The sequence below is a fragment of the Saccopteryx leptura genome, chromosome 2, assembly GCF_036850995.1.
Source record: "Saccopteryx leptura isolate mSacLep1 chromosome 2, mSacLep1_pri_phased_curated, whole genome shotgun sequence".
Classification (NCBI taxonomy): Eukaryota; Metazoa; Chordata; class Mammalia; order Chiroptera; family Emballonuridae; genus Saccopteryx; species Saccopteryx leptura.
The window spans coordinates 230366468-230390332 of record NC_089504.1 but is presented as its reverse complement, the minus strand read 5'-3'; the positions used below and the strand labels follow the sequence as shown (position 1 = coordinate 230390332).

At 43.5% G+C, this 23865-nt stretch overlaps 1 protein-coding gene across 11 annotated transcripts in view; it reads right to left on the bottom strand.

Moving 5' to 3' along the window:
- Positions 1 to 263: 263 nt before the first annotated feature.
- PRR14L (proline rich 14 like) overlaps positions 264 to 23865 on the bottom strand; it is a 49856-nt gene continuing 26254 nt past the window's right edge. For all 11 annotated transcript variants that reach the window (XM_066370417.1, XM_066370422.1, XM_066370415.1 and 8 more), the window contains 6 exons: positions 14188 to 19321; positions 9787 to 9858; positions 8416 to 8587; positions 7742 to 7848; positions 5049 to 5120; positions 264 to 4548 (listed from right to left, as the gene is read on the bottom strand). In XM_066370417.1, the coding sequence (XP_066226514.1) occupies positions 4272 to 4548; positions 5049 to 5120; positions 7742 to 7848; positions 8416 to 8587; positions 9787 to 9858; positions 14188 to 19321 (5834 nt within the window). In that variant the 3' untranslated portion in view covers positions 264 to 4271. The remainder of the gene's footprint in view (positions 4549 to 5048; positions 5121 to 7741; positions 7849 to 8415; positions 8588 to 9786; positions 9859 to 14187; positions 19322 to 23865) is intronic.

Sequence of the window (23865 nt, the reverse complement as noted above, 5' to 3'; positions counted from 1 at the left end):
TGTGTATCTCTCACAAATAATTAAAAAAAATTTTTTTTAATAACAATTCCCTTTGAGTTGGCAGATGTACCATCTGTTTTATCATGGACAGTTCTCAAAACATGGTGACCACTTTGGAAGCGAAAATGCTTCCTTTGGTTATAGCTTTGCAATGTGTGTTTTAAAAAAACAACAACCAACATCATGACATTATAGGTAAAAATGTAACATATTAATGCCAAACCACAAGAATAAAGTAACAGCCATGAGAGTTATTTGAAAGGTTTCAAAAATTTTATTTTCATAAATTAACACACATAACGGTGGAAATTTTAGAGGCACAAACTACCAAACAGAAAAGGAACTGCAGGGGCATCATGTATGCCAATGTTACCAAAAAAAAAAAATGTACAAAACTTCACTGAACTATTATAGACCATGATAATATAGAAACACTTCAGGCAGCTATTTACTGGCCCAGACCAGCCCAAGGAGATGCTGAGGCCTCTCAACAAGAATTCAAACCCAATTCAGCACCAGAGAGGGACTCGTGAAGACACACAATGAACAGGCATCAAAATCTGCAGTATGCTGTGCTAGATGATGCACGACATGGAGACCCTCATTTTACAATCAAAATCGCCTTTGCTGCTCAATTTGTGGTTAGGTATTATTAAATTTTGATTCTTGTAAAACTGAGCCTCCCTCCTCTGCCAGCTGTTAACCTAAGAAGTTCAGCTGTGGTTAAGGAGCCCTTCCCTTGCCTGAATTCAGGAAAGGTTACTCCACATACCTGGCCAATTATTCAGACTTTGGATACAGCACCCACAATGTGGTGTTTAAGAGGTCCTTTCCATGATACCAGGGGAAAAGCTTACAGAAACAAAACAAGGGAATTAAAAAAAAAAAGCACCAACTGCATACACTCCCACCCCCAAAGACCGGGAGAAAAGGATCACTGCCTCAAAGTTGGCCTTTCACGGATCTTGATGTGCGTGGTGTGAGCATGAGGTGGCATGCCAGCCTGGCGACGACGCTGGCTCTGCCCCGCAAGGCTGCCCCAGGCCTGGCGGGCCGGGAAGGAGCGTGGGGGCAGGGGTCCAGCCCAGAGGATGGAATCTGGACTGTACTTCAGACTGGCTCTGGCACCTACTCAAGACTCCTTCAGGCAAAACTGTGACAAGTGTCATGATTTTCACAGCTCTCGGAGGAGCGCAGTTCTGGGATTCACAGCACGAGTTTCTGAGCTCTCAGGCTCCAGTAAGGCAAACACTACGTGTCCTTGCACTGGACCTCTCTCAGCTGCAGCTCTCAGAGTGAGGTCAGTCAGAAAACGTGGACATAATCTGGTTTAAAAGGTGATGAGGTATGAAGGAATGAAGCCGGAAAGGAGATTAAAAAAAAAAGTGGAAGAAGATAGGCAGGGGAGGCAAATACAACCATAAAATAAAAGATGAAAAACCCATAGTTCAGTTTCAGTGAAAAACTGATGGGCGGAACCCCGAATGGACCTGAGATTTCTTCTCTTTCTCATGTTAATAACATTTAACCAGAGTTGAGTAAGTTACAGTCAACTATAACTTCCTACCACTTCGGTGGGAAGTCCTCAAACTCGGAAATTGTACCGGCTCCCACCCAGGAGCAGCCCTGCCACTCCGGCAGGTGGCGTGCCAGCAGCTGACTGCTGACTCCTGTCGTGGGCAGGCACCGCAGGCTCTGGGGGCCACCGACAGCGCTGCAGCGGTCAGGCCAATGGCAGAAATAGATGTAAGATAGGTGTGGCTGAGCATGGCTAGAACCTGTCTATCAATGTCAGGTAAGCAATTTCAAGTTTGCAGTGGGGACCCGTTCTTAACTTTGAAGCAGGGGAAAGGCCCTAGCCAGAGGGCATGCCGAGAACTTCCCGGAAGGACAGGGTAGGCCTCAGAGCAGCTTTGCCCCCTCCTTCTCAGGACATGACAGGGAAGGAGCCCAGGTCTCCACCGCCTCCAATTCTTCCTTCCCAGACGCCAATGTTCCAAACCACTGCTCCTGGCCCATAAAATGCCATGCCTACATCTCGTTAATGTTGGTGACATCACAGTTGTGCCCAGCTCAACTTTAGTCTGCAGGATGACACGGTTGCCATGTCACTGACTCGTCTACACTGGCAACGGAGCTGGCAAACCCGGTGACTCACTGGGAATTTGCAAGCTTGTCCAGCAGTAGTTCCCTACAAACGTTTGTCCAAGGGCACAATATATTACTGATCCCACTCCCTAAAGCAAAAAGAGAAGCATTTAGTGTCTACAGACCCCGTCCCAGGAAGGGAGAGGTACTGAGGTGAAACAGGTCATGTCCACACAGTCTAGACAAAGTGGATGCAGAATCTGATCACGTCATTCAGAGCCAGAGTGGAAACAAGCTCTCTTCTAATGCTATTTGGCCGTGGCCTTAGCAGTCTCTGTGGATTACCAGGTGTGTGTTTAACTTACTAAACACTAAGTCTGAGGCAATGGGCTGAGAAGACAGACGTGGCACTTTGTTTTTTCCTGCTCATGTCAGTTTTTCTGCTCCAGTGTGGCACAGACTGTCAACCTGCAAAGGAAAGGCACATAGAGACCCCCACCCACCCCACCTCCCCACCCGCTAACCAATGGGGAAACAAAAACCAGGAGACACATTCCAGGACGGCACCACTCACTCTCCCCTAACAGACTGACTTGAAAATGTCTCTGGAGCTCTGACAGTTCCCATTGGCAGCTGCTTCCCAGCAGTGGCTCCTAGGAGGACGGGAAGAGGTGACCAGTGTCCTGAGGCTGGGTCTAGCATCCCATTCACCAGCCAAGGAATGGTAATTCTCTGAACCCTTGTTTTGAAAGAGAGAAAACAAGGATAAAACACAGAGGAAGGAAGGTAGGGGAAGCGGGGTGAGGGCGCACCGGGGTTAGTGGAAGAGGAATGACCCTCTGGGCCTGCTACCCCACACTGCATCCTTCTGCCCAGACTCCTGTGGGCACAAAAGGAGAAGGGCAGCAAACTCTGGCATTTTACATTTCCAGTAGGTGAGACACGGGACCAGAGTACAATGAGGTGTCCTTGGGAGGGCTGGCCGTAGAATTTCGTGATCCCACCGCATCACGGAGTTCGATCAGCCCGTCACCTCTCCCCACCCTCAGAGCCAGTTGCTCTGACAGCTGCAAATGCTCTGGGCCGGCCTTTATCACCGCCCATGCTGTTGTACGCAACTTTGTCACACACCACCATTTCAGATAAAAACTATTAGAAGACCAGACCACACCCAACCTTCACACTTTTAAATGATTGGGAGAAAACTCTGCCTTACTTCCATCATTAAAATTAATACATCCACTTAAGTGGTAAGAACGAGAACCCATATGAAAAAAGTGCTCCCTCTAATGAATTACAATAGAAGGTGAAGATGGGGAAGGGACTGCTTAAAACACGCGAATGGAAAAGTGTCTCTCCACTGTCCCATACGCGCACTGATGAACTGGGTCAAATGTCTACCATCTATTCTGAAGACGTGTTGTCTTTCTCCTCGATGTCTTAAAAAAATTGTTTCAAATCACATTTAAAGGCTCCAAACATGCAGCAATTAAAAATAAAAAAGGAAATAAATGAAAATAACACCACAACATTAAAAAGTGCAACTTACTTCGAATGGGGCCTGGACGGGCTCCTCTGGCACTAGTGACCCACAGTCACAGAGGGAGAAAAAAAATGATGGGGATAAGCCACACACACATGTGCGCGCGCGCGCACACACACACACACACACACACACACCAGGTTCTGGGCAGACAGACTCACAAAATTAGAAAACACCACAGGCTCATCTTTCCTCATCTACTGAAATGAGCCGGTGAGACCACGCAGGACAGGATGCCAGATCCCCCTCCCTAGGCAATGTCTCTAAATAACCTTGGTCTAGCACCACCGTAAACAATGTGGAACTTTCACACGGACGTGCAAATGCTGTGAATCCTTGGAATCCTAGTGTTACTGAAGGTTTGCTGTGACTCCCTCTTGCGGATGGCAGAGGGTGGGAAGAGGAGGCCAGATGTCATTCAGGACCACTTCCAGGAGAAAGGGAGCATTCCTGAGGTTCTATACTCAGCAGTAGAAGTAGAGGACCCTCCTTCACCAGTATCTGAAAAGGCTGTACCTTGAAACAGGTAAAAATCCATGGACTGCATTTTTGAGTGGTTTGGGCATTGGGCAAAATTAGGCATCCTCTTCCAAGAAGGCCTAGGAAATCTAACGTGGAGACTACCAAACCAAATTGCTTCTCAACAACCAGATGAGGGCTCCTGTTCCTCTTCCTTGGCAAAGAAGGTCTCCAGTTCCATTAGTTTCTGTATCAAAAGGGCATCCAGCTCTCGACTCTGCAGTGCTGCCTTCTGTGCTCTGGTGAAGCTGCCGGCCACCTTGACCTTACTGCGCGTTCTCCTCTTCCGTGGGATTGTAAAATCCTGGAATTCTAGAACTCGCTTCCTCTTCTGTTGGCTGATTGAGATTAGCGTACCATTTCGTTCCTTAGGTTCCTCAAAGATGGTCTCTAAACACCTAAGGGTACAACAGAAAACAGTCACCAACACATGGACTCACATGGCAACACTTCTAGTCAACAGGGGCGGAGTGTTTGGACAATGCTCTAACCAACTGGGCTAACCAGCCAGGGCCAAAAACAGGAATTTAAATGGTCAATGACTTGAACTGAATTCAGACTCACAGGCAGCCAAGTGAAACCTTTTCTGTATTTGTGTTTAGAATCACATCTGATGATCAATGATTACCAGTCCTGAAGATGGCCAGCATATTTAATGAAAACTCCAGTGCAAACTAAAAGGAGATCCCATTTTCTGTATCTACCTAACCTAATACACCTTTTTTCCCTATCGCAACACCTACCCCAATTTAAGTACTAGGAACTAAAAATATCAATTCTAGTACTTTCCAAGACCCAATATTGGAAGAACTGAATATACCCTTTCTGTAGTTAGTAAGAGATTTACCTAGATCATTTCAGAAGCCTGCCCTATTATTTCCTACTCATATGTACCTACCTGTTTGCAGGAGGAGACTTATAATTCTTGTTGGTATATATTTCTTCTAAACTGAACTCCTTTTTCTTTAACCTGAAAAGAGAATGAAATAAATATGTCACGCTCTCTTATAGGAGATTTGTCACGATCTCGTATTTGCAATCTTTCCGTAATGTTTTAGATGTGTCCCAGGTGAACAGCATGTACTGGACTGCCGTTTCCAGGCCACAATTCTCCAACTTTATGAAATGAAGTCCACTTGTATTGTATCAGGAATGATATAGCTGACTTTATGTCAGTATCTTATTTTACAGCTGCTTCTCCTTAACTGACTGCCCCCTCTCTCTGACTCCCTTACCCTCCTCTCCTGGCTTGGAAATTATATACTCTCATATTGTTTTAGTGGTTGGCAAGAATTTTATGAGCATATTGAACTTAGAAACTGAAGTGCATCAATATTTTTACCCTTCTCCCAAACAACAAAAGATCCCTGGAACTTCAAAGTCAGATCAATACTCTCCCAATTTGTGTTATTAGTGTTCTATTTTGTCTCCTCTTTTATTATGTAATTTATTTGTTGAAGAAACCAGGTCATTTTGCCTGTGGAGTCCCCAGTTGAGATTATTTCGATTACATCTATATGGTGTCATTTAACATGTTCCTTTGATCTAAACATATAGGAAATACTATAGGTGTTTCCTATAGATTGGCAATTAGATATAGAGGCATGAACAGATATAGATGTCTGGATTTTTAGGGGCTTTTTTTTTTTTTGTATTTTTCTGAAGCTGGAAACGGGGAGGCAGACTCCCGCATGCGCCCGACCGGGATCCACCCGGCACGCCCACCAGGGGGCGTTGCTCTGTCGCAACCAGAGCCACTCTAGCGCCTGGGGCAGAGGCCAAGGAGCCATCCCCAGCGCCCGGGCCATCTTTTGCTCCAATGGAGCCTTGGCTGCAGGAGGGGAAGAGAGAGACAGAGAGGAAGGAGAGGGGGAGGGGTGGAGAAGCAGATGGGAGCCTCTCCTGTGTGCCCTGGCCGGGAATCAAACCCGGGACTTCCGCACGCCAGGCCGACGCTCTACCACTGAGCCAACCGGCCAGGGCCTAAGGGCTTTTTTGTTTGTTTTTTACAGAGACAGAGAGAGTCAGAGAGAGGGATAGATAAGGAACAGACAGGAACGGAGAGAGATGAGAAGTACAATTCTTTGTTGCGACACCTTAGTTGTTTGTTGATTGCTTTCTCATATGTGCTTTCACCGGGGTGGGGCGGGGGGCTTCAGCAGACCGAGTAACCCCTTGCTCAAGCCAGCGACCTTGGGTCCAAGCTGGTGAGCTTTGCTCAAAGCAGATGAGCCTGCGCTCAAGCTGGCGACCTCAGGGTCTTGAACCTGGGTCCTCCGCATCCCAGTCTGACGCTCTATTCACTATGCCACTGCCTGGTCAGGCTATAGATGTCTGTTTTGATAGGAAGATTATTATTAAAATTTTTTTACTGATTGATTTTAGAGGAAGGAGGAAGGGAAGGAGGGAAGGAAAGAGGGAGGAGAAAGGGGGAGGGGGAGGAGAAAGGGAGGGAGGAAGAGAGAGGAAGAGAAAGAGAGAGAGACACACACACTGACCTATTGTTGCACCTAGTTATGCATTCACTGGCTGATTCCTGAATATGCCCTGACCAGGATCGAACCCACAACCTTGGTACATCGGGACAATGCTCTAACTGAGCTACCTGGCCAGGGCTTGATAGGAAGATTTTCAGGTGGTGATATTTGATTCCATCTCAAGGAACATGATCCCTGTTGTCACCTTTTTTTGTGATATGAATAGCCAACTGACAAACACTATACCTATTATTTTATTATGATTATATCTATTATTTTTTTAGGGTTATACACATTCTATCATTCATTCTTTATTCATTCAGTAGAATTCTTCTACCTAAAGAGAAACTTCAAAAAAATAAATAAATAGAAACTTCATGTTCATCAAGTTTTTGGTAACCCTAAGGGACAGTTTACACAGTAAAAGCAGGTCACATGCTTGGGTCTTTCCCATTATGTACCAATTTCCACAACTCATTGATTCTCTAATATTGTCCAAATATAGTCATTAAGTTTTACTTGAAAGTATCATTATGACCCTGGTGGGTTGGCTCAGTGGTAGAGTGTTGGCCTGGTATATGGAAGTCTTGAGTTCGTTTCCCAGTCAGGGCCACAGGAGAAGCGACCATCTGCTTTTCTACCCTTCCCCCTTCCCTTTCTCTCTCTTCACCTCCTGCAGCCATGGCTCAAATGTTTGAGTAAGTTGGCTCCAGTCACTGAGGATGGCTTCATGGCCTCACCTCAGGCACTAAAATAGCTCAGTTGCCGAGCAATGGAGTAGCAGCCCCAGATGGGCAGAGCATTGCCTAGTATGGGGCTTGCTGGGTAGATCCCAGTCAGGGAGGGTGCATGCAGGAGCCTGCCTGTCTGCCTCCCTGCCTCTCACTTACTTAAAAAGAAAAAAGTATCATTACAAACTATTGGATTTAAACATATTTGATGTGCTACAATCTATTTTCAAAAAAGTAAAGCTATATTCACTGCACCCTAGTGGGCTTGCCGGGTGGATTCCAGTCGGGATGCATGCGGGAGTCTGTTTCTGCCTCTCCTCCTCTCACTATAAAATAAAATTAAAAAAAATAGTAAAGCTATATGTATTAGAGAAAGAGCTCACCTTTTGGGGCGGGGGAGGCCCATGGGAGTAAGATTAGGGTCTGGCTTAGGAATGGTTTTGCGGATACGAATCTGTGAGACTTTCTTTGGTCTCTTCTCGGGCTCAACCTATTTATAAGGGTTAAAAAGAAAGATGAAGTTGTAAGACATTTTAAATATTATATAAAGTCCCTTTTCTTGACCCTCAAGATGCCACTTCCTCAGTTTAGCTCTAATAAGTGGTTTATGACAAAGCTTCCCTTCCTACTCCTGCCACCAGTGTTTTCAGCAAATACCCTCCTTTATATTATTGACAGAGAACTGTACATTCAGCTCAGATATTGAGTTCTCAATATCTGTCAGAGACAGTAGATGTTGCAAAATTGAAAAACACCATCATTCATTCATCCTCTTTGAATGCATGAAGCAGCTCTATGGTCTAATTCTAATTCTGTAAACACTGCTAAATTCTGTAACCAAGAAAAAAGGACCCGGAAAACAATGCAGATGAAGAGCCCCAGGCTATCCTAGAGCGCCCACACAGAAACCTCCTGTCTGGTAATCTCCAGTACCCAGCTGCAGCTAAGGGTGGTAAAGACAGTCAGGGGCCCATCTATACCTATCATGTGATCTGCAGTCATCAATGGACAGCCCGAGTGCCACTGTCGCTGGGCCCCAGCAGCACTTTACACTCACCTCCTTCTGTTCTGGGGGGCTACTCTGTGGACGGGGGCATACTGCTGTCACACCATCCAGTTCATCTAACCCAGGAACCTGGAACTCAGAGGCTGAAAGCAGGAGCTTGCTGACAGTGGAGTCTGTTACCAAGCAAGACTTTGGTACCAAGGCAGGGAATGGAGGCTCTAACCTAGCAGAAGGGGAAAAACAGAAGAAAATATCAGCAGAATTACTTTCTACCTCAAATATAAGGTCTACCGGAAAGTTCTGTCCATTTTTGGAATAAAACAAAATACACATTTTTCTTACCGTCAATAAACTTTATTAAATAATATAATTGCCATTATTATTAATGATTTCTTGCCAGCGTGAGGGCAATTTGTATATCCCATTTTTGAAAAATGTTTTATCTTTTGATGCAAAAAAATTGAACCAGTGCTTGTTTGATATCTTCTTCATTTTTGAATTTTTTGTCCTTCAAAAAATTTTGTAAGGACAAAAACAAGTGATAGTTGGAGGGTGCTAAGTCCGGGGAATATGGTGAATGTGACAGACATGCTTCTCTAGCATTTCTTCCTTGTTGAAATTCATAAAAATTACAGTGGTGTAAATGAACTTTATCAGTAGCCATGGGTACACTATCGCTTCACACATAAGACTAACGTGAATCAACTTTGTTTTAGTTAATTTGCTACGTCAATATGTATACATTAAGTGATAAAAATAGAGAGGCACACATGCGCCAAATAAACATGTGCTTACATGTCGAAACTTGTGATAGAGATGGACAGAACTTTCCAGTAGACCTTATACATTCAACTTAACACCCAGACTAGGGTTGAAGCCTTTTTCCAGCAATGACATCTCCACCTGTTCTCTAGTCACTTCTGCTTGGATGTAGCCTGTGTCTGCCTATGTAAGCATTTAACAGAATATGATTTCATTGGTACGGAGCTATGAAATAAGGAAAATGTAATGAATATGGAAAAATGTAAAAAGGAACTGAGTTTTTGGAAGGGAGTAGGCATTTAGTTAACCAAACAAATGAAATGTACACAGGTGAGATTATTCCCATCCAGGCAATGAAGTTGGCCAAATGACCAACAAATAGTTTGAGAAGAATCTTATGGTACAGAGAGCTGGCTAAGTGATTCTGACACTGCCCCATATTTGGTATTGATTACACATACTTAGGTGCTACTTATCATAAAGTACATTGGAATCTAAGATTCAGTCTGGTTTAGGAGGACAAGAGCTCATCTTCTTCATTTCTACCATGCTTGATCCACACCACCCACTAGCATCCCGTCTCTCTCTCACACTCTTTTCTCTCTTTCTCTCTCTCTCACTCTGCAAACCCTCCTATGCCAGGTACCATTGGAGATTTACCTCAACTGACTGCCGCTGATGGTGGACGTAACTTCCATGCCTGGAAGAGGCACAAACGGTAACATGGTGTGGCTGAAGTGAATCAAAAGTACAAGGGCAACAGGTTAGGGCAGTGGAACAACATGACACTCAGAGCCTAGGAAGATAAGAAATGACAGCTACCCAGAAAGATGAAAACCTCTCAGAATTACACTTATGTGCCTATCACTAGAGTGGAGGCATGCTGACAGGAAGGATGTTCTCTTTTTTATTTTAATTTCTTTTTTTTTTCATTCATTTTAGAAAGAAGGGGGAAGGGAGAAGGGGCAGGAAGTATCAACTCCCACATGTGCCTTGATCAGGCAAGTCCAGGGCTTCGAACCGGTGACCTCAGCATTCCAGGCCAACACTTTCTCAACTGCGCCACCACAGGCCAGGTAGGAAGGTTGTTTTCTACCTTAAATAGAAAGAAAGTAGAAATAGCCTGACCAGGTGGTGGTACAGTAGATAGTGCATCAGACTGGGATGCAGAGGACCCAGGCTTGAAACCCCAAGGTCACCGGCTTGAGAGTGGGCTTACCAGCTTGAGTGCAGGGTCGATAGCTTGAGAGTGGGATCACAGACATTACCCCATGGTCACTGGCTTGAAGCCCAAGGACGCTGGCTTGAGCCCAAGGTCGAGGGCTTGAGCACGGGGTCACTAGCTCTGCTGTAGCACCCCCCGCCATCAAGGCACATATGAGAAAGCAATTAATGAACAAATGAGGAGCTGCAACGAAGAATTGTTGCTTCTCATCTCTCTCCCTTCCTGTTTGTCTCTGTCCCTCTCCCTGTCTGTCACACACACACAAAATAGAAATAAAGAGGACAGTAAGAGATAGGAGGGACACAAGAATAATTTTGATTCTTTTTTTTAATTCTGACCTTATTCCTTCTGAAAAAGTTGTTGAACAGGTATATTAAAGATTTTTAGAAATTTATAGATAAAAATTTATACTATATTCAGCACTGTATTAACTCTATTAAAATAAAATCTGCCCTAAATAAAGTCTGCCAATTTCTATAACCTACAAAATTGTGAAGATATCTTTATTTCTTTAAAGCCAAGTTCCACAGAAACATGGCTACGTAGAAGAAAACTGTTAACAGGATGGCTGGTCTCTTAATAATGAATCCTTCATAGATTAAACAATAGTATTAATAATCACTTAAAGATACATTAATACACAATGTTGGAGAGCTTCTTGTGCCTCTTAAAGTAAAACCTGAATCAGTTTCTACTTAATTTAGAATATAGTACAGGTTTCAATCAGTAAGACATTTGTATGATGACCATACAATCCAATTCCTCTTAGAAATCTGTCCAATAGCTAGAAAAAGCATATATAATTCTGATTTTCAGAATGTTTCGCACCGACTCAGGATTGAGAAGTACAGATAAAAGGAAAGCAAGGAGGATGGAATACTGGGGCTGAGGGAGAGAAGCTGACAAAATCAGAAATTGGGAGACCTTGGTTCTAGTTCAGCTCAGTTAAAACACTAACTAGGTAGGTGCTCTGGTTAGAAAAACCATGTGCCTCAGGCTCATCATCTATAAAAAAGGCAAAAAAGGATACCTGTTCCCCCTATATTATATGGTGCTAGAGAATAAGGTTCAAATAAGAAAAATGCTACCGAAGTAAATCCATTTAATCTTCATTAATTTTAGTCTTGCTTTCTGAGGCTACCCAATTACCATTTTTACCATTTCTAAGTGTGTTTAGAAAAACAGAAAACTTCTAGACTCAAAGCCAAAGAATATGATGTTAAGGCCCTTTTAGAGACAATGAGAAAGAAAAGTCCCTATAAACATCACTTCTCCACCTTCCATCTGAATTAAAAAATAAATAAAATTAATTTAATTTTCAAAATTAAAGTAAAATTAAATTAGAAAATTAAATAAAATGCCAGACACAGGAAGCAAGGGAGACAGAAGGTACCAGGAAACAGACATTTCAGGTGGGACCAAGCTCTGGAAGAGGAGAAAGCACTAAAGGGGTCACACTCATCCCCAGGGTGAAATAAGTAACTCCTCTCCCTCTACATGAACCTCCGGAATGAACAGTTTAAAGGAGGTAACATGATTAAAAATTGTGTTTCACAGACACAGAGTAGAGAGCATACCAACAAACTAAACAGTAAAAGTAGTACACCATCATTTAAAACAATTTGATTCATTCTAATGTATTTTTATGGCTGCATTATAAGAAGCGAACATTTCTATTAACTACGGGACAAGAACTTATATTAATTCATCTTTCAATTTCAATCAGCCACTTTGAGGTTCTGGGAGGGGAGTTTCTCTGAAACCCATTTATTTATTTAGTTTTCTACTAACATGCTTGGGAACTTCACAATATGCACCAGCAGCTTTTTTTTTTTTTTTTTTTTTTTTTTGACAGAGAAAGTCAGAGAGTGGGACAGATAGGGAATAGACAGGAAGGGAGATGAGAAGCATTAATTAGTTGTTGATTGACTACTTTCTCATATGTGCCTTGACAGGGGCGGGCAGTGGGAGAAGTGGTGGTGGTGGCTACAGCAGAGTAAGTGACCCCTTGCTCAAGCCAGCAACCTTCTGGCTCAACTCTGAGTCAGTGACCTCAGGGTTTCGAACTTGGGTCCTTCATATCCCAGTCCAACGCTCCATCTACTGTGCCACCGCTTGGTCAGGCTGCACCAGCAGCTTTCTTTTTTTTTTTTTACAGGGACAGAGAGAGAGTTAGAGAGAGGGATAGATAGGGGCAGACAGACAGAAACAGAGAGAGAAATGAGAAGCATCGATCATTAGGGGTTTTTTTTGTTGTTTTTTTACAGAGACAGAGAGAGTCAGAGAGAGGGATAGATAGGGACAGACAGGAATGGAGAGAGATGAGAAGCATCAGTCAATCAATCATCAGTTTTTCGTTGCGACACCTTAGTTGTTCATTGATTGCTTTCTCATATGTGCCTTGACCGTGGGCCTTCAGCAAACCGAATAACCCCTTGCTCGAGCCAGCGACCTTGGGTTCAAGCTGGTGAGCTTTTTGCTCAAACCAGATAAGTCTGCACTCAAGCTGGCGACCTCGGGGTCTCAAACCTGGGTCCTCCACATCCCAGTCCGACGCTCTATCCACTGCGCCACTGCCTGGTCAGGCTGCACCAGCAGCTTTTTAATGTTAGGGATATAACTCAAATTCTTTTTCTTCTCTTATGTTCAATTAGAAGGTAAAATGATACTGGGGAAATTATTTTTTTTAGTGGTCAAACCACAAGAACTCTTTTCCAAGTTCACTTAAAATTTTATAAATTCTACAACTACAGTATGTAAATGCCAATTTTCAAAGCCCCTTTGCTCCAGAAAGAAATGCAAAGGTTTATTCATTTATTTTATAGAGGGGGAAAGAGAGAGAGTGAGAGAGAGAGAGAGAGAAGAGGGAGGAGCAGGAAGCATCAACTCCCACATGTGCCTTGACCAGGCAAGCCCAGGGTTTCAAACCGGCGACCTCAGTGTTCCAGGTCGATGCTATATCCACTGTGCCACCACAGGTCAGGCAGAAATGCAAAGGTTTATAAACTAGATTTGGTGATGCCTATATAATTATTTAAAAAGTATTTCTTCTGTAGCCTTTATATACCAAACTCTGAATTAGGTGCTGGCTGTGTAACACTCTATGAACAAGTTGTAGTTAACAGTCATTATTTGTCACTACTTAAGAGTCTTTAGCCTGACCAGGCGGTGGCGTAGTGGATAGAGTGTCGAACTGGGATGCAGAGGACCTAGGTTCGAGACCCCAAGGTCACCAGCTTGAGCGCAGGCTCATCTGGTTTAAGCAAGGCTCACCAGCTTGAGCCCAAGGTCGCTGGCTTGAGCAAGGGGTTACTCGGTCTGCTGTAGCCCCTCCCCCTCCTCTCCCCCCCCCCCCCCCCCGTCAAGGCACATATAAGAAATCAATCAATGAACAATTAAGGAGCCGCAACAAAGAATTGATGTTTCTCATCTCTCTCCCTTCCTGTCTGTCTGTCTCTATCTGTCCTTCTCTCTGACTCTCTCTGTCTCTGTCACAAAAAAAAAAGGTCTTTAACTTGTAATGGTGTTTGTTCTTTGCAAGGTCAAGACAAGCAGAGAAAAGGGATTCAGAAGATTTGATGGTTTGTAGAATGAATGGACAGAACAGAGACTGATACTAAATAAAAGATTCTGCAGAAAATCTAGGTTCTGCAGGAAATTAGAGGGGTCTACAGTTCAGAATTACTGCTGCATTTTCTCAGCAGAGATCTGGCAAGACACAAACAAAATGCAGACAAAGACTCCCAATAGCCCTGAATTTCCAATAGTGCTCCAGTCCTCTCCCCAGTGGCAGGATGCAAAGGTGGGACATTTGCAAAGAATGAGACAGACTTTACCTGTTTGTGGTGCCCAGAGTTGGCTGTCGCTTGCTGTGGATTGAATGAAGAGCAGAGATTTCGAAGGGGCAGGCAGAAGGCCCATGCTGGCTCCAAATGGATAGCACTCGGCCCACAGAATAGGGCAGAGAACAGAAGATCTTGTCTGCTATGGAGGCTGGAGACCTTAACCCCTTCAAGCCCTGTGTAAACTGGGCCATGAAGAGCCTCTGCATGGCAGGCATGTGACTGGAAAAGCTACGTTTTTTTGTCCAGATTCGGTAACATCCCGGGGAACAAAGTGCTAGGAGTGTGTGAAGGCCAAGGACAGAGCAGCCTGCTCTCGTCTGGACTATGGCGGTGCCTCCGTAGTCCTGGAGGGGACTTGGAGGCTGTGGAGGAGCTTGGGCATGTGCCTGAGCATGGAGGCCAGTGTCTTCCCTGAATGTGGCCACCCCAGGGCAACCGTGGGACAAGAAGAAAGAGAAGGTCCACTTGGGAGGTTGAGAAGAGCACTGGGCAGCCTCTCCTAAGGCAAGCCTCGCTGGAGCACAGTGCTCAGGAAAAGTCCTCAGGGACTCGTTTATGCTCTCTGGGCCTGATTTCACATGAAAGGATACTGGCAAGATTTCAGAACCAAACAGCAGCAATGGCATCTTGTTGCTCAAATCTATGAAGCTCATTTTGACAGCTTCAATCGGATAAAGTGTCAAGGACTTACTGTTAGGCCTCTTATCCCATCCACTAGCTGTCATATATGGACTCAGCTGCATTGTGTTGTAAGAAAACCCATCCAGGAGCCTTTTATATCTGAGCCGCTTGTAGCTTTTAGCTACTGGAAGAAGTTCAGAGGAACACCGCCGATACCTCAGTTTCTGGGTCTTTGTGGCGGGGGCCAGTTTGGAGGCGAGGACGGATAGCTTGCTGAGTAAGGTTGATTCTTTGGTAGGCTTTCTGACACTCAGCCTCCTCAAGAGATGGCACGGAGTAGCCTTCTGCTTTGGTATGTGGCTGACTAAGCTCCTGGTAGGTACTATTTCGGGTTCCAGTCGTATGGGTGCAGACATAGCATGTGAACTGAGAAATCTGTGTGCTTCTGTGGGGATGGTTTCAGAGGAACTCTTTAAGAAGGCAGAATTTCTGATTTTACTTATCATTCTCCCCATGTTGACTTGCTCCCGACAGGAGACTTTCTTACATGTCCGATGAGGTTGCTTCTTTAAGGGAAGCACTCTTTTCCGTCGTGAAGTGTTCCCAAAGGCACCATATATTTCATCACACTTAGCAGAACTGGGGTCTTGTGCTTTCTGGGAGGGACCACGAAGGACAGGACCTATGCACAACTCAATGTCCTTTTTTAATGGATGACATAAGTTTTCCTTCCTTGGGTCTTTCAACCTCTGAAACTGTGCAGTAACGTCACCCGTGGCCAGCTTTGCTGGGGTGATTTCTTTCATCATGGTGTACTCGTATTTGTAATCCTTAGGTTGGTTCTTATTTTGCACCTCATCTGACAACATATTAGATGATGTGCATTGTTCCAATATAGTATGTGCTTCTTTTTGATGTATTGATTCCTCTTCCTTCTGCAACATGTAGTCCAAATCCCTCTGGCTTTGATGTTCTTCAGCATCACCGAGCATCTTCAGGGATTTCAAGTGTGTCTGAGAATGCTCACTCGTATGATCACCATGACCATCTTTTCTGGTAATCATCTCCTCAGACACCTCCCCAACAGTCAGGTGATCCGGTGGTCCCCTCTGATGTTCTTCGGTTTCTTTTCCTTTCACTTTAGTTTCTGTTTCCATCACCAAAGGCAGAACTTTCACACTGCTGTCAACACTGTTTGCGTCACCAGGATTACTCACATTCCTTAGTGCTCCTTCCTTCTTCTCAGGCAAAAATTCCTCCACATTATCACAGAGCATTTCACCATCTTTTGGTTTAAAAGTATGTTTCAGGCCAATTTCTTCACTGTTAATATTAGCATCTGAATTTTCTTGAGACAACAGATAAAAAGGCTTGGTCTCAATGGATTTCAGACTCTCTGTGGGAACAGAGTTCTTATCGTGGTGTCTAGAAGACATCAACTCTTTGGAAGAAATTCCAAAGATATTTTCCTTGTCAAACTCAGAGTGTATTTCTAGTCTTGACCTTTCAATCATTCCTAGTGTTTCTCTCAGAGATACTTCTTTAACTAGCTGTTCACGGTGAATATGACTTAAAGACACATTTACTCTGTCCAATATTCTGATATTTGATTCATGATCTGCAACAGATTCTATCTCCTTGGCACAAGAGTGTGGACACACTTCCATTTCACAATCTTTTAATGATCTGCAGACTGTCTCTTCACGTGATTTTTTTATTTCAAGGGAGTCCACTGCAGAGGAAGCAGCATCTGGGAAATCTGAATCCTGATCGTTCTTTCCTGTACACGCATTCAAGCAGCCTCTTGGAGACGAAGTAGTCCTTGAGGTTTCAGGTAATGCCCGTTTACCTTGCCATGTACCACCATCAAGTGTGCTAGATGCTCTTATGTCCAACATCCCTTCTGGAGGCTCATTACTACTGTCTGTGTAGATGATGTCTACCATACCATCTGTGGACTCCTCACAACTGGAAATCCTTTCAAAGGCTCCTTTCAAATAACCTTTTTTCAGACTACTGCCAGACAATGAGTCATTACTGCCTGAACTAAATGGCAGATCCTTTTGGTTGTGGCTTACTTCTGTGTCAGGTTCGGTGATGGTCTGTCTCTGGTTACTACCTAGTGTCTCCTTAGCTGGTTTACCTTCACTTCTGCATTCATCGGGAGTGTCTGGGTTACTCTGGCAGTCAAGGACTTCATCTGTCTCCTGAACAAGAGTTTTAACTGCTTGGTTCATGATTTTAAAACTGGAGAACTCAGTAGCAGCAGACTGGTCCAACAGTTTTTCAGGATTTGGAATGTTTACAGATTGATTTAGTTCTTGTGTAGCACAATCAGAGATGTTATATTTACAAAACATAGTCTCTTTGGGTATATCCTGTTCCTTTAATTCTAGCCCTTCCTCACTGAGTTGAATATGATTTGTGGTGTGAATGGTTTTGTTTGAAGCTTCATTATTTAACATACCTGCTGTCTTTTCGTTTCTGATCTTATCTCCTGGAAGGCTGCCTTTGGTTTCTCTTCCATTAGGTTCATTTTCCTCTGATGTATAACTCACATTATGAGTGCTACTTGCCATGGAGTCTTTGCTTCCTGCGGAGTGGTGATTGCTGTGCTGAAATGCATTTTCACACTTGGTTATCAAAGAGTTTTCAACTTCCAGGATGATTCTGCTGGACTCAGAAGCAGCATGCGTGAAACACGTACTCTCTTGTGATGCATTTCCCCCCGCACAATGGCAGCCAGAAAGATCCTGAGATTGAACACTTTCACATTCCATGACAGAGACCACTGGAGGAAAGATTGTTGATTCTTTCTTACTTGAGGGAAGTCTGGAATGTAGATCTTCTGTTCCTGAACCAGCCATTTCGTTTTTTCTTTCTTGGCTTCCCGGTTTGATATTTAAGGTGGGATTGCTTGAAGAGGCACCCCAGGTTTTGTCACCTGGTGGAGAGATGTCTTTCATTTTTGTCTTCATGGAAATGGTTTGGGTATTAGCAGTGACACTGGCTCCATCCTCTGATGGAGGTTGATGGCTCTGTTGAAAATCCTCACTTGTTGCTAAAGGCATCTCTTTGTCAGTTGGCAACTTTGCATGGTCTTGAGAATTAAGGGACACTTGATTTAAAACACATTCACTTTCTATTTTGTTTAGAACCAGTTCATCCATACAAGGAAGCCCATTCCTCTCACAGGCAATGCTCTGTTCATCTAAATGTGGCACATTGTCCTGAGAGGCTTCTACAGCATTTTCTGACTCAGGTCTGTAACCGAAGTCTAGGGATGGTGATAACTGAGAAATATCTTTCTTGGGTTTTGATTCCTCATTTATAGGACTTATCTGGTCCTCCAGCATTAAAGTCACCAGGGATGTTTTTTCAGTCATAAATTCATTAGATGATGCTTCATTTAACTGGGTGCTGCCTTCCAGATGTCTCTGAGTGCTGATTAAGGAGTTTGGGTCTTTACTGTAAATCTTTTCACTTAACATAGCGAACTCGATAGTGGTTGTCTGTTCTGGCTCTCCAATCTGCGTCAAGGAACAACTGCTTTCTTTACAGTGTCTGCCTGGGTGGCTCATATTAACAGAAGGTTCTCTATGGTCCTCATGGTTTGTTAAGCTACCTTGAACATCTAAATTGATTTTTAAATCTGTTTTTTTAAACTTTACTTCTGTGTCTTCAGTAAAAGAATTGGGCATTAAAGAACTAGAGTCGTCTGTATGGATATTGCCTTGAATATAATCATTACCGTAAATATTTTCTTTTGGGAAGGCAACAGTCTTTTTTTCTCCAGAATAGTGTTCACTAGCATCCTCTTCTGGTTGCCTGGCATTAACAAGAAAGGGTTCCCCCCTCTCACTCCTGGGGTTCAAACACTGTCCTTCATTTTCTTTTCTAGAAGCCAAGTTCTTGCATTGATCGTCCCCACAAAAAGAGGAATTGTCTGTCTTTTCAGCAGATCTCTTTAGCAAGGCATCACCTTCAAAACCACATTTTTCTAAGGATGTTGTTCTGGATCCTGGACCAGGTAAACTTGATTGGAAATATGAAACTTCAGAATTTTTTTCTAGGTGGTTTTCATTATGGTGGCCAAGAATCTGATGGTGATTGTCATCTGCTTCACAGACAAGGCTTAATTTACACAACTCTTCCTTCCCACTGTCCACTTTGGAAATGGCACTGCTCCCTGGTAATAATGACAACCAAGAAGAACAAGTTTTTAATTCTTCACATTCTTTTTCTTTAGGAGTTGCTTCTGTTAATCCAGGGTCCACAAAGTTTAAAGGCTTTAGGGAAACTAATGTGCTGGTTTCTGAAACCTCACCACTGGTCATGATCCTGTCTACTTGTGGGTAATCGCTGCACCCGGCTGAGAGACCTTTACTCACATTGCCATTCTTGTGTCCTTCATTATTATCCGTCTTAGTCCCACTGACCTTCATACCTTGTACTTCTTCAGTAGATCTTAGCAAAGTTTCAGTTGCAATTTTTACATTTCCTTCTGTACAAGAGAAATAAATCCAAATCAGCATGTAATCATAAAAAATCATTTGCTCTACCTTCATGAATTTAATCATGCAATGAACAGCAACAACAAAAATGCCCAACCCAAAAAGAGAACTGCAAAGTTAGTTCATTATACCATTGATTTTCTTCTTCTCTGTGGAATGTGACAGAGGGCCAAAAGTGTACCTGGCGGAAACAGGTAATTTTGAACAAATGCCTTTCTCTGAGTGGTACTTAAATGTACTTACTTAGCTGGACAAAGGACTACAACATGGAGACGTACGACTATTTCAGTCTTAAGAAACTTCCATTCTAAAATGTTAACAAGGCAGACTCACAATATTACAGCTTATGTTATTAGACTACTACCTTCTTACTTGAATACTAAATAAGTCAAAGATAAGTTAGCTCTTTGAAAAAGAACTGTTATACATAAAAACCTTATTTGTAAAAGATTAATTTGTAAGTTGAATATTAATCTCAAACCCAATTACTAGAAATAACTGCTTCCCTACAAGACTGGTCATGAGCTAGTAATCACCAAAGAGTGATTTAGTATGCTCTCCACTTTTGGATAAATTTGAAATTTTCCATTATGAAACATTAAAAGACAAAAAAAATAAACCTTTCTAAGCAGAATCTAAATTCAATTCATAAAGACTTTTATTGTACAGAGTTTCTCTGATATCACATGTATAGGATGCAGTATAAAGAAGTTCCCCAGGCGCCTGACCGGGCAGTGGCGCAATGGATAGAGCATCAGACTGGGATGTGGAGGACCCGGGTTCGAGACCCCGAGGTCACCAGCTTGAGCGCAGGCTCATCTGGCTTGAGTGAAAGGCTTGCCAGCTTGGACCCAGGGTTGCTGCCTCGAGCGGGGGGTTGCTCGGTCTGCTGAAGGCCTGCGGTCAAGGCATGTGTGAGGGGGCAGTCAATGAACAACTAGGGTGTCATAGCGAGGGACTGATGATTGATGCTTCTCGTCTCTCTCCATTCCTGTCTGTCTGTCCCTATCTATCCCTCTCTCTGACTCTCTCTCTCTGTCCCTGTAAAAAAAAGAAAAAAAAAAAGTTCCCCAGGCTTGTTAATCTACAGAAAAAATTTCATCCCTCCTCCCTTTTTAGAAATTAATGTAAGCTCCATGACCTGGTCTTGCCTCTTAACTAGAGTATAGCATAACACCTGGTACATAACAGCACTCAGTAAATAGCCATTGAAAGGAAAGGTGCTTTCCTTTGCTCTGTTTTCTATGATTTTTATTTTACTGGACCTGAGAATAGCTAAAATGATACACTTAGTAACTAGGCTAGGACACAGTGTTTAAAAATACTTGGAGTCAGCAAATAGTAAATGGATACATGTATACTAGAATTGGTAAAGTTATACACACACCAATCATTGACAAAGGCAGCCTTGACATCCTAACACTCCACACCATATATAGCTTTTTAAAATTTGCCTACTTTCCTTATCACAGCAGACCCTATGTATGGATTTCTAAGCATGAAAAACTCCAAATGGTTTTATTATCTCTCTCCAATGAATGTTATAGCATTCATCAAACTGTTCATGTATATTCTGGATCTTCCCACCCTGTTCTTGCAACATCCTTCTTGTATTCCTCATTATACCTGCTCAGGGAAATGCTAAAACCCTTCATCCACCCCACCCCCAACTGTTTACTATGCAAGACACTGTGTAAAACTCTCCCTCAAAGCCCCTACCTGCTGAAAGAGTGCCCGTTCTCCACTTAGTCAAGCATCTTGGGGAGGATGTAGGGCAGCAGCCATTTCCCAGGTGGTGTGACAGGAGGTGGGGTGGGGAAGAAGCCTTGTGTTTAGCTTGAAAACAAAATGATACTCTGCCCACTCTTGAACTTTAAAGAAGAGTTCGGGGCAATTTCATGTTAATTAAAAAGTTTTCAAAAGGCTGTAGAGAAAGATGGTACTTATTTCACAGGACTTGTAAAGATTAGATAAGTTAATATGCATCAAGTTATTAGAATTCTGTTTCAGAGTCCATGCTTGGTTAGTGCTAGCCACTCCTTGGATATCACTCCCTTGCACAACATCTCTATAAAAACCTCTGTAATCCTGCTACTCAATTATTGTTTAATATATTACCTCTATACGACTGGAGCTACTGAGGGGAAGAAACTGTATCCTAATGACTGCTATGGATGCAGTACCTGACACTAACCTTGGCATACGGCCGGTAATAATAGAGTTGGCTAAGTGAGGGATTAGATTAGGGAATTTGTTAAAAGTATTAGGTGTACTCAACCCAGCAATTTCACCTCTGGGTATACATCTGAAGGAAACAAAATCATTATCTTGAAGAAGTATCTGCACTCCCATGTTCACTACAGCATTATTCACAGTGGGCAGGACATGGAAACAAAGTATTGTGCATCGGTAGATGAATGGGTAAAAAATACACACACATATATTATTTACATACATATATCACATCATTTTCCATACAAACTGTAAACCTGTATGTTGTGACAACCCAAAACTGGATTTTGTTGTTGGGAAGGGGAAACTGAACCAAATTAAAATTGAGCACTTCCTTCCTTTCAAGGGCCTCAAATAGCAATTTCTACTGTATCTCTGCTAACCCCTCCATGCACACGTGCACGCACATGCATGTGCGCGCGCACACACACACTGGCCTAAAATTTAAAGTGTCCCCAGGAATACACGGGAGCTAGAGGAGAAAGTGAAAGGCTGTAGCTCCCAAAAGGGTGCATTTCACTAAGCACTGTATGAGTCTCATTTAACTCTCACTCTACTCTCTTTGCTTCTTTTTTGGATTCAAGTCTTTTTTTTTTTCCCTGAAGTTGGAAACGGGGAGGCAGTCAGACAGACTCCTGCATGCGCCCGACCAGGATCCACCCGGCATGCCCACCAGGGGGCGATGCTCTGCCCATCTGGGGCATTGCTCTGTTGCAACCAGAGCCATTCTAGTGCCTGAGGCAGAGGCCACAGAGCCATCCTCAATGCCCGAGCCAACTTTGCTCCAATGGAGCCCTGGCTGTGGGAGGGGAAGAGAGAGACAGAGAGGAAGGAGAGGGAGAGGGATGGAGAAGCTTGGGTGCTTCTCCTGTGTGCCCTGGCCGGGAATCGAACCCGGGACTCCTGCATGCCAGGCTGACGCTCTACCACTGAGCCAACTGGCCAGGGCCAAGTCTTTTTTAAAATTAAAAAATTTTTCCCACTGATTTGAGAGAGAAAGAGAGAAGCATCAACTCACTGTTCTATTTAGTTTTGTACTCACTGATTGCTTCTTGTACATACCCAGACCAGAGGTCAAACCCGTGACCTCACTGCACTGGGACAACATTCTATCCAACTGAGCCTCTCAGCCAGAGCTCAACTTTTAATTATTTAAAAAAATGTAAACTGGCCTGACCTGTGGTGGCGCAGTGGATAAAGCGTCGACCTGGAAATGCTGAGGTCGCCGGTTCGAAACCCTGGGTTTGCCTGGTCAAGGCACATATGGGAGTTGATGCTTCCAGCTCCTCCCCCCTTCTCTTTCTCTGTCTCTCTCTCCTCTCTCTCCCTCTCTGTCTCTCTCTTCTCTAAAAATGAATAAATAAAATTTAAAAAAAAATGTAAACTATTTAGACTCCAGAACTATATATAAGGCAATTTTCCCCTTCTTCATTGCTTTCACATCTGCATCAAAATGTATTCCCATAATGCTATTCCAATTTCTGGTGACTCTCCTATATCAGAATTCCCAAATAAGCTTTAAGGGAGATTGGTACTGTGGGAACTAAATCCCACAGTAATTAGCGGGAACTGATACTGTTTTTATTCCTAGTGCCCATTTCATCTTTCTTCTACATACAACCTTCCCAAAGAAGCCCAGTTACAAGAAACTTTCTGAAAACAAAACAAAATTTGATAATGCCAGCTTTTAAAAATATTAAACAAAACTCAGAATGGCAGAAAGGGAGAGGTACCAGAGTGCCTGACAAGAAGACACACTCGCTTTGTAAAATGACCCCTCAACTAATAGCCATCACTGCTCCCCCATGTTGCTTCTCCTAGGTTTGTCCTACAGCAGTCAAGAAATAAGGAATGTCCCTGTTCAGGTGCCCAAAGCAGAACAAAAAAAGAAATAAGGAATGAAATGCTAAATAGCATCCTATCAATTAAAGACTCCTTTTGGTTAACACAAAAGTCCCTTTTATTTATTTATGTTTTACAGAGACAGAGAGGGAGTCAGAGGGATAGACAGGGACAGACAGACAGGAATGGAGACAGATGAGAAGCATCAATCATCAGCTTTTCATTGCGCGTTGCGACTTCTTAGTTGTTCATTGATTGCTCTCTCATACGTGCCCTGACTGCGGGCCTTCAGCAGACTGAGTAACCCCTTGCTGGAGCCAGGGACCCTGGGTCCAAGCTGGTGAGCTTTGGCTCAAGCCAGATGAGCCCGCGCTCAAGCTGGCAACCTCGGGGTCTCGAACCTGGGTCCTTCCGCATCCCAGTCCAACGCTCTATCCACTGCGCCACTGCCTGGTCAGGC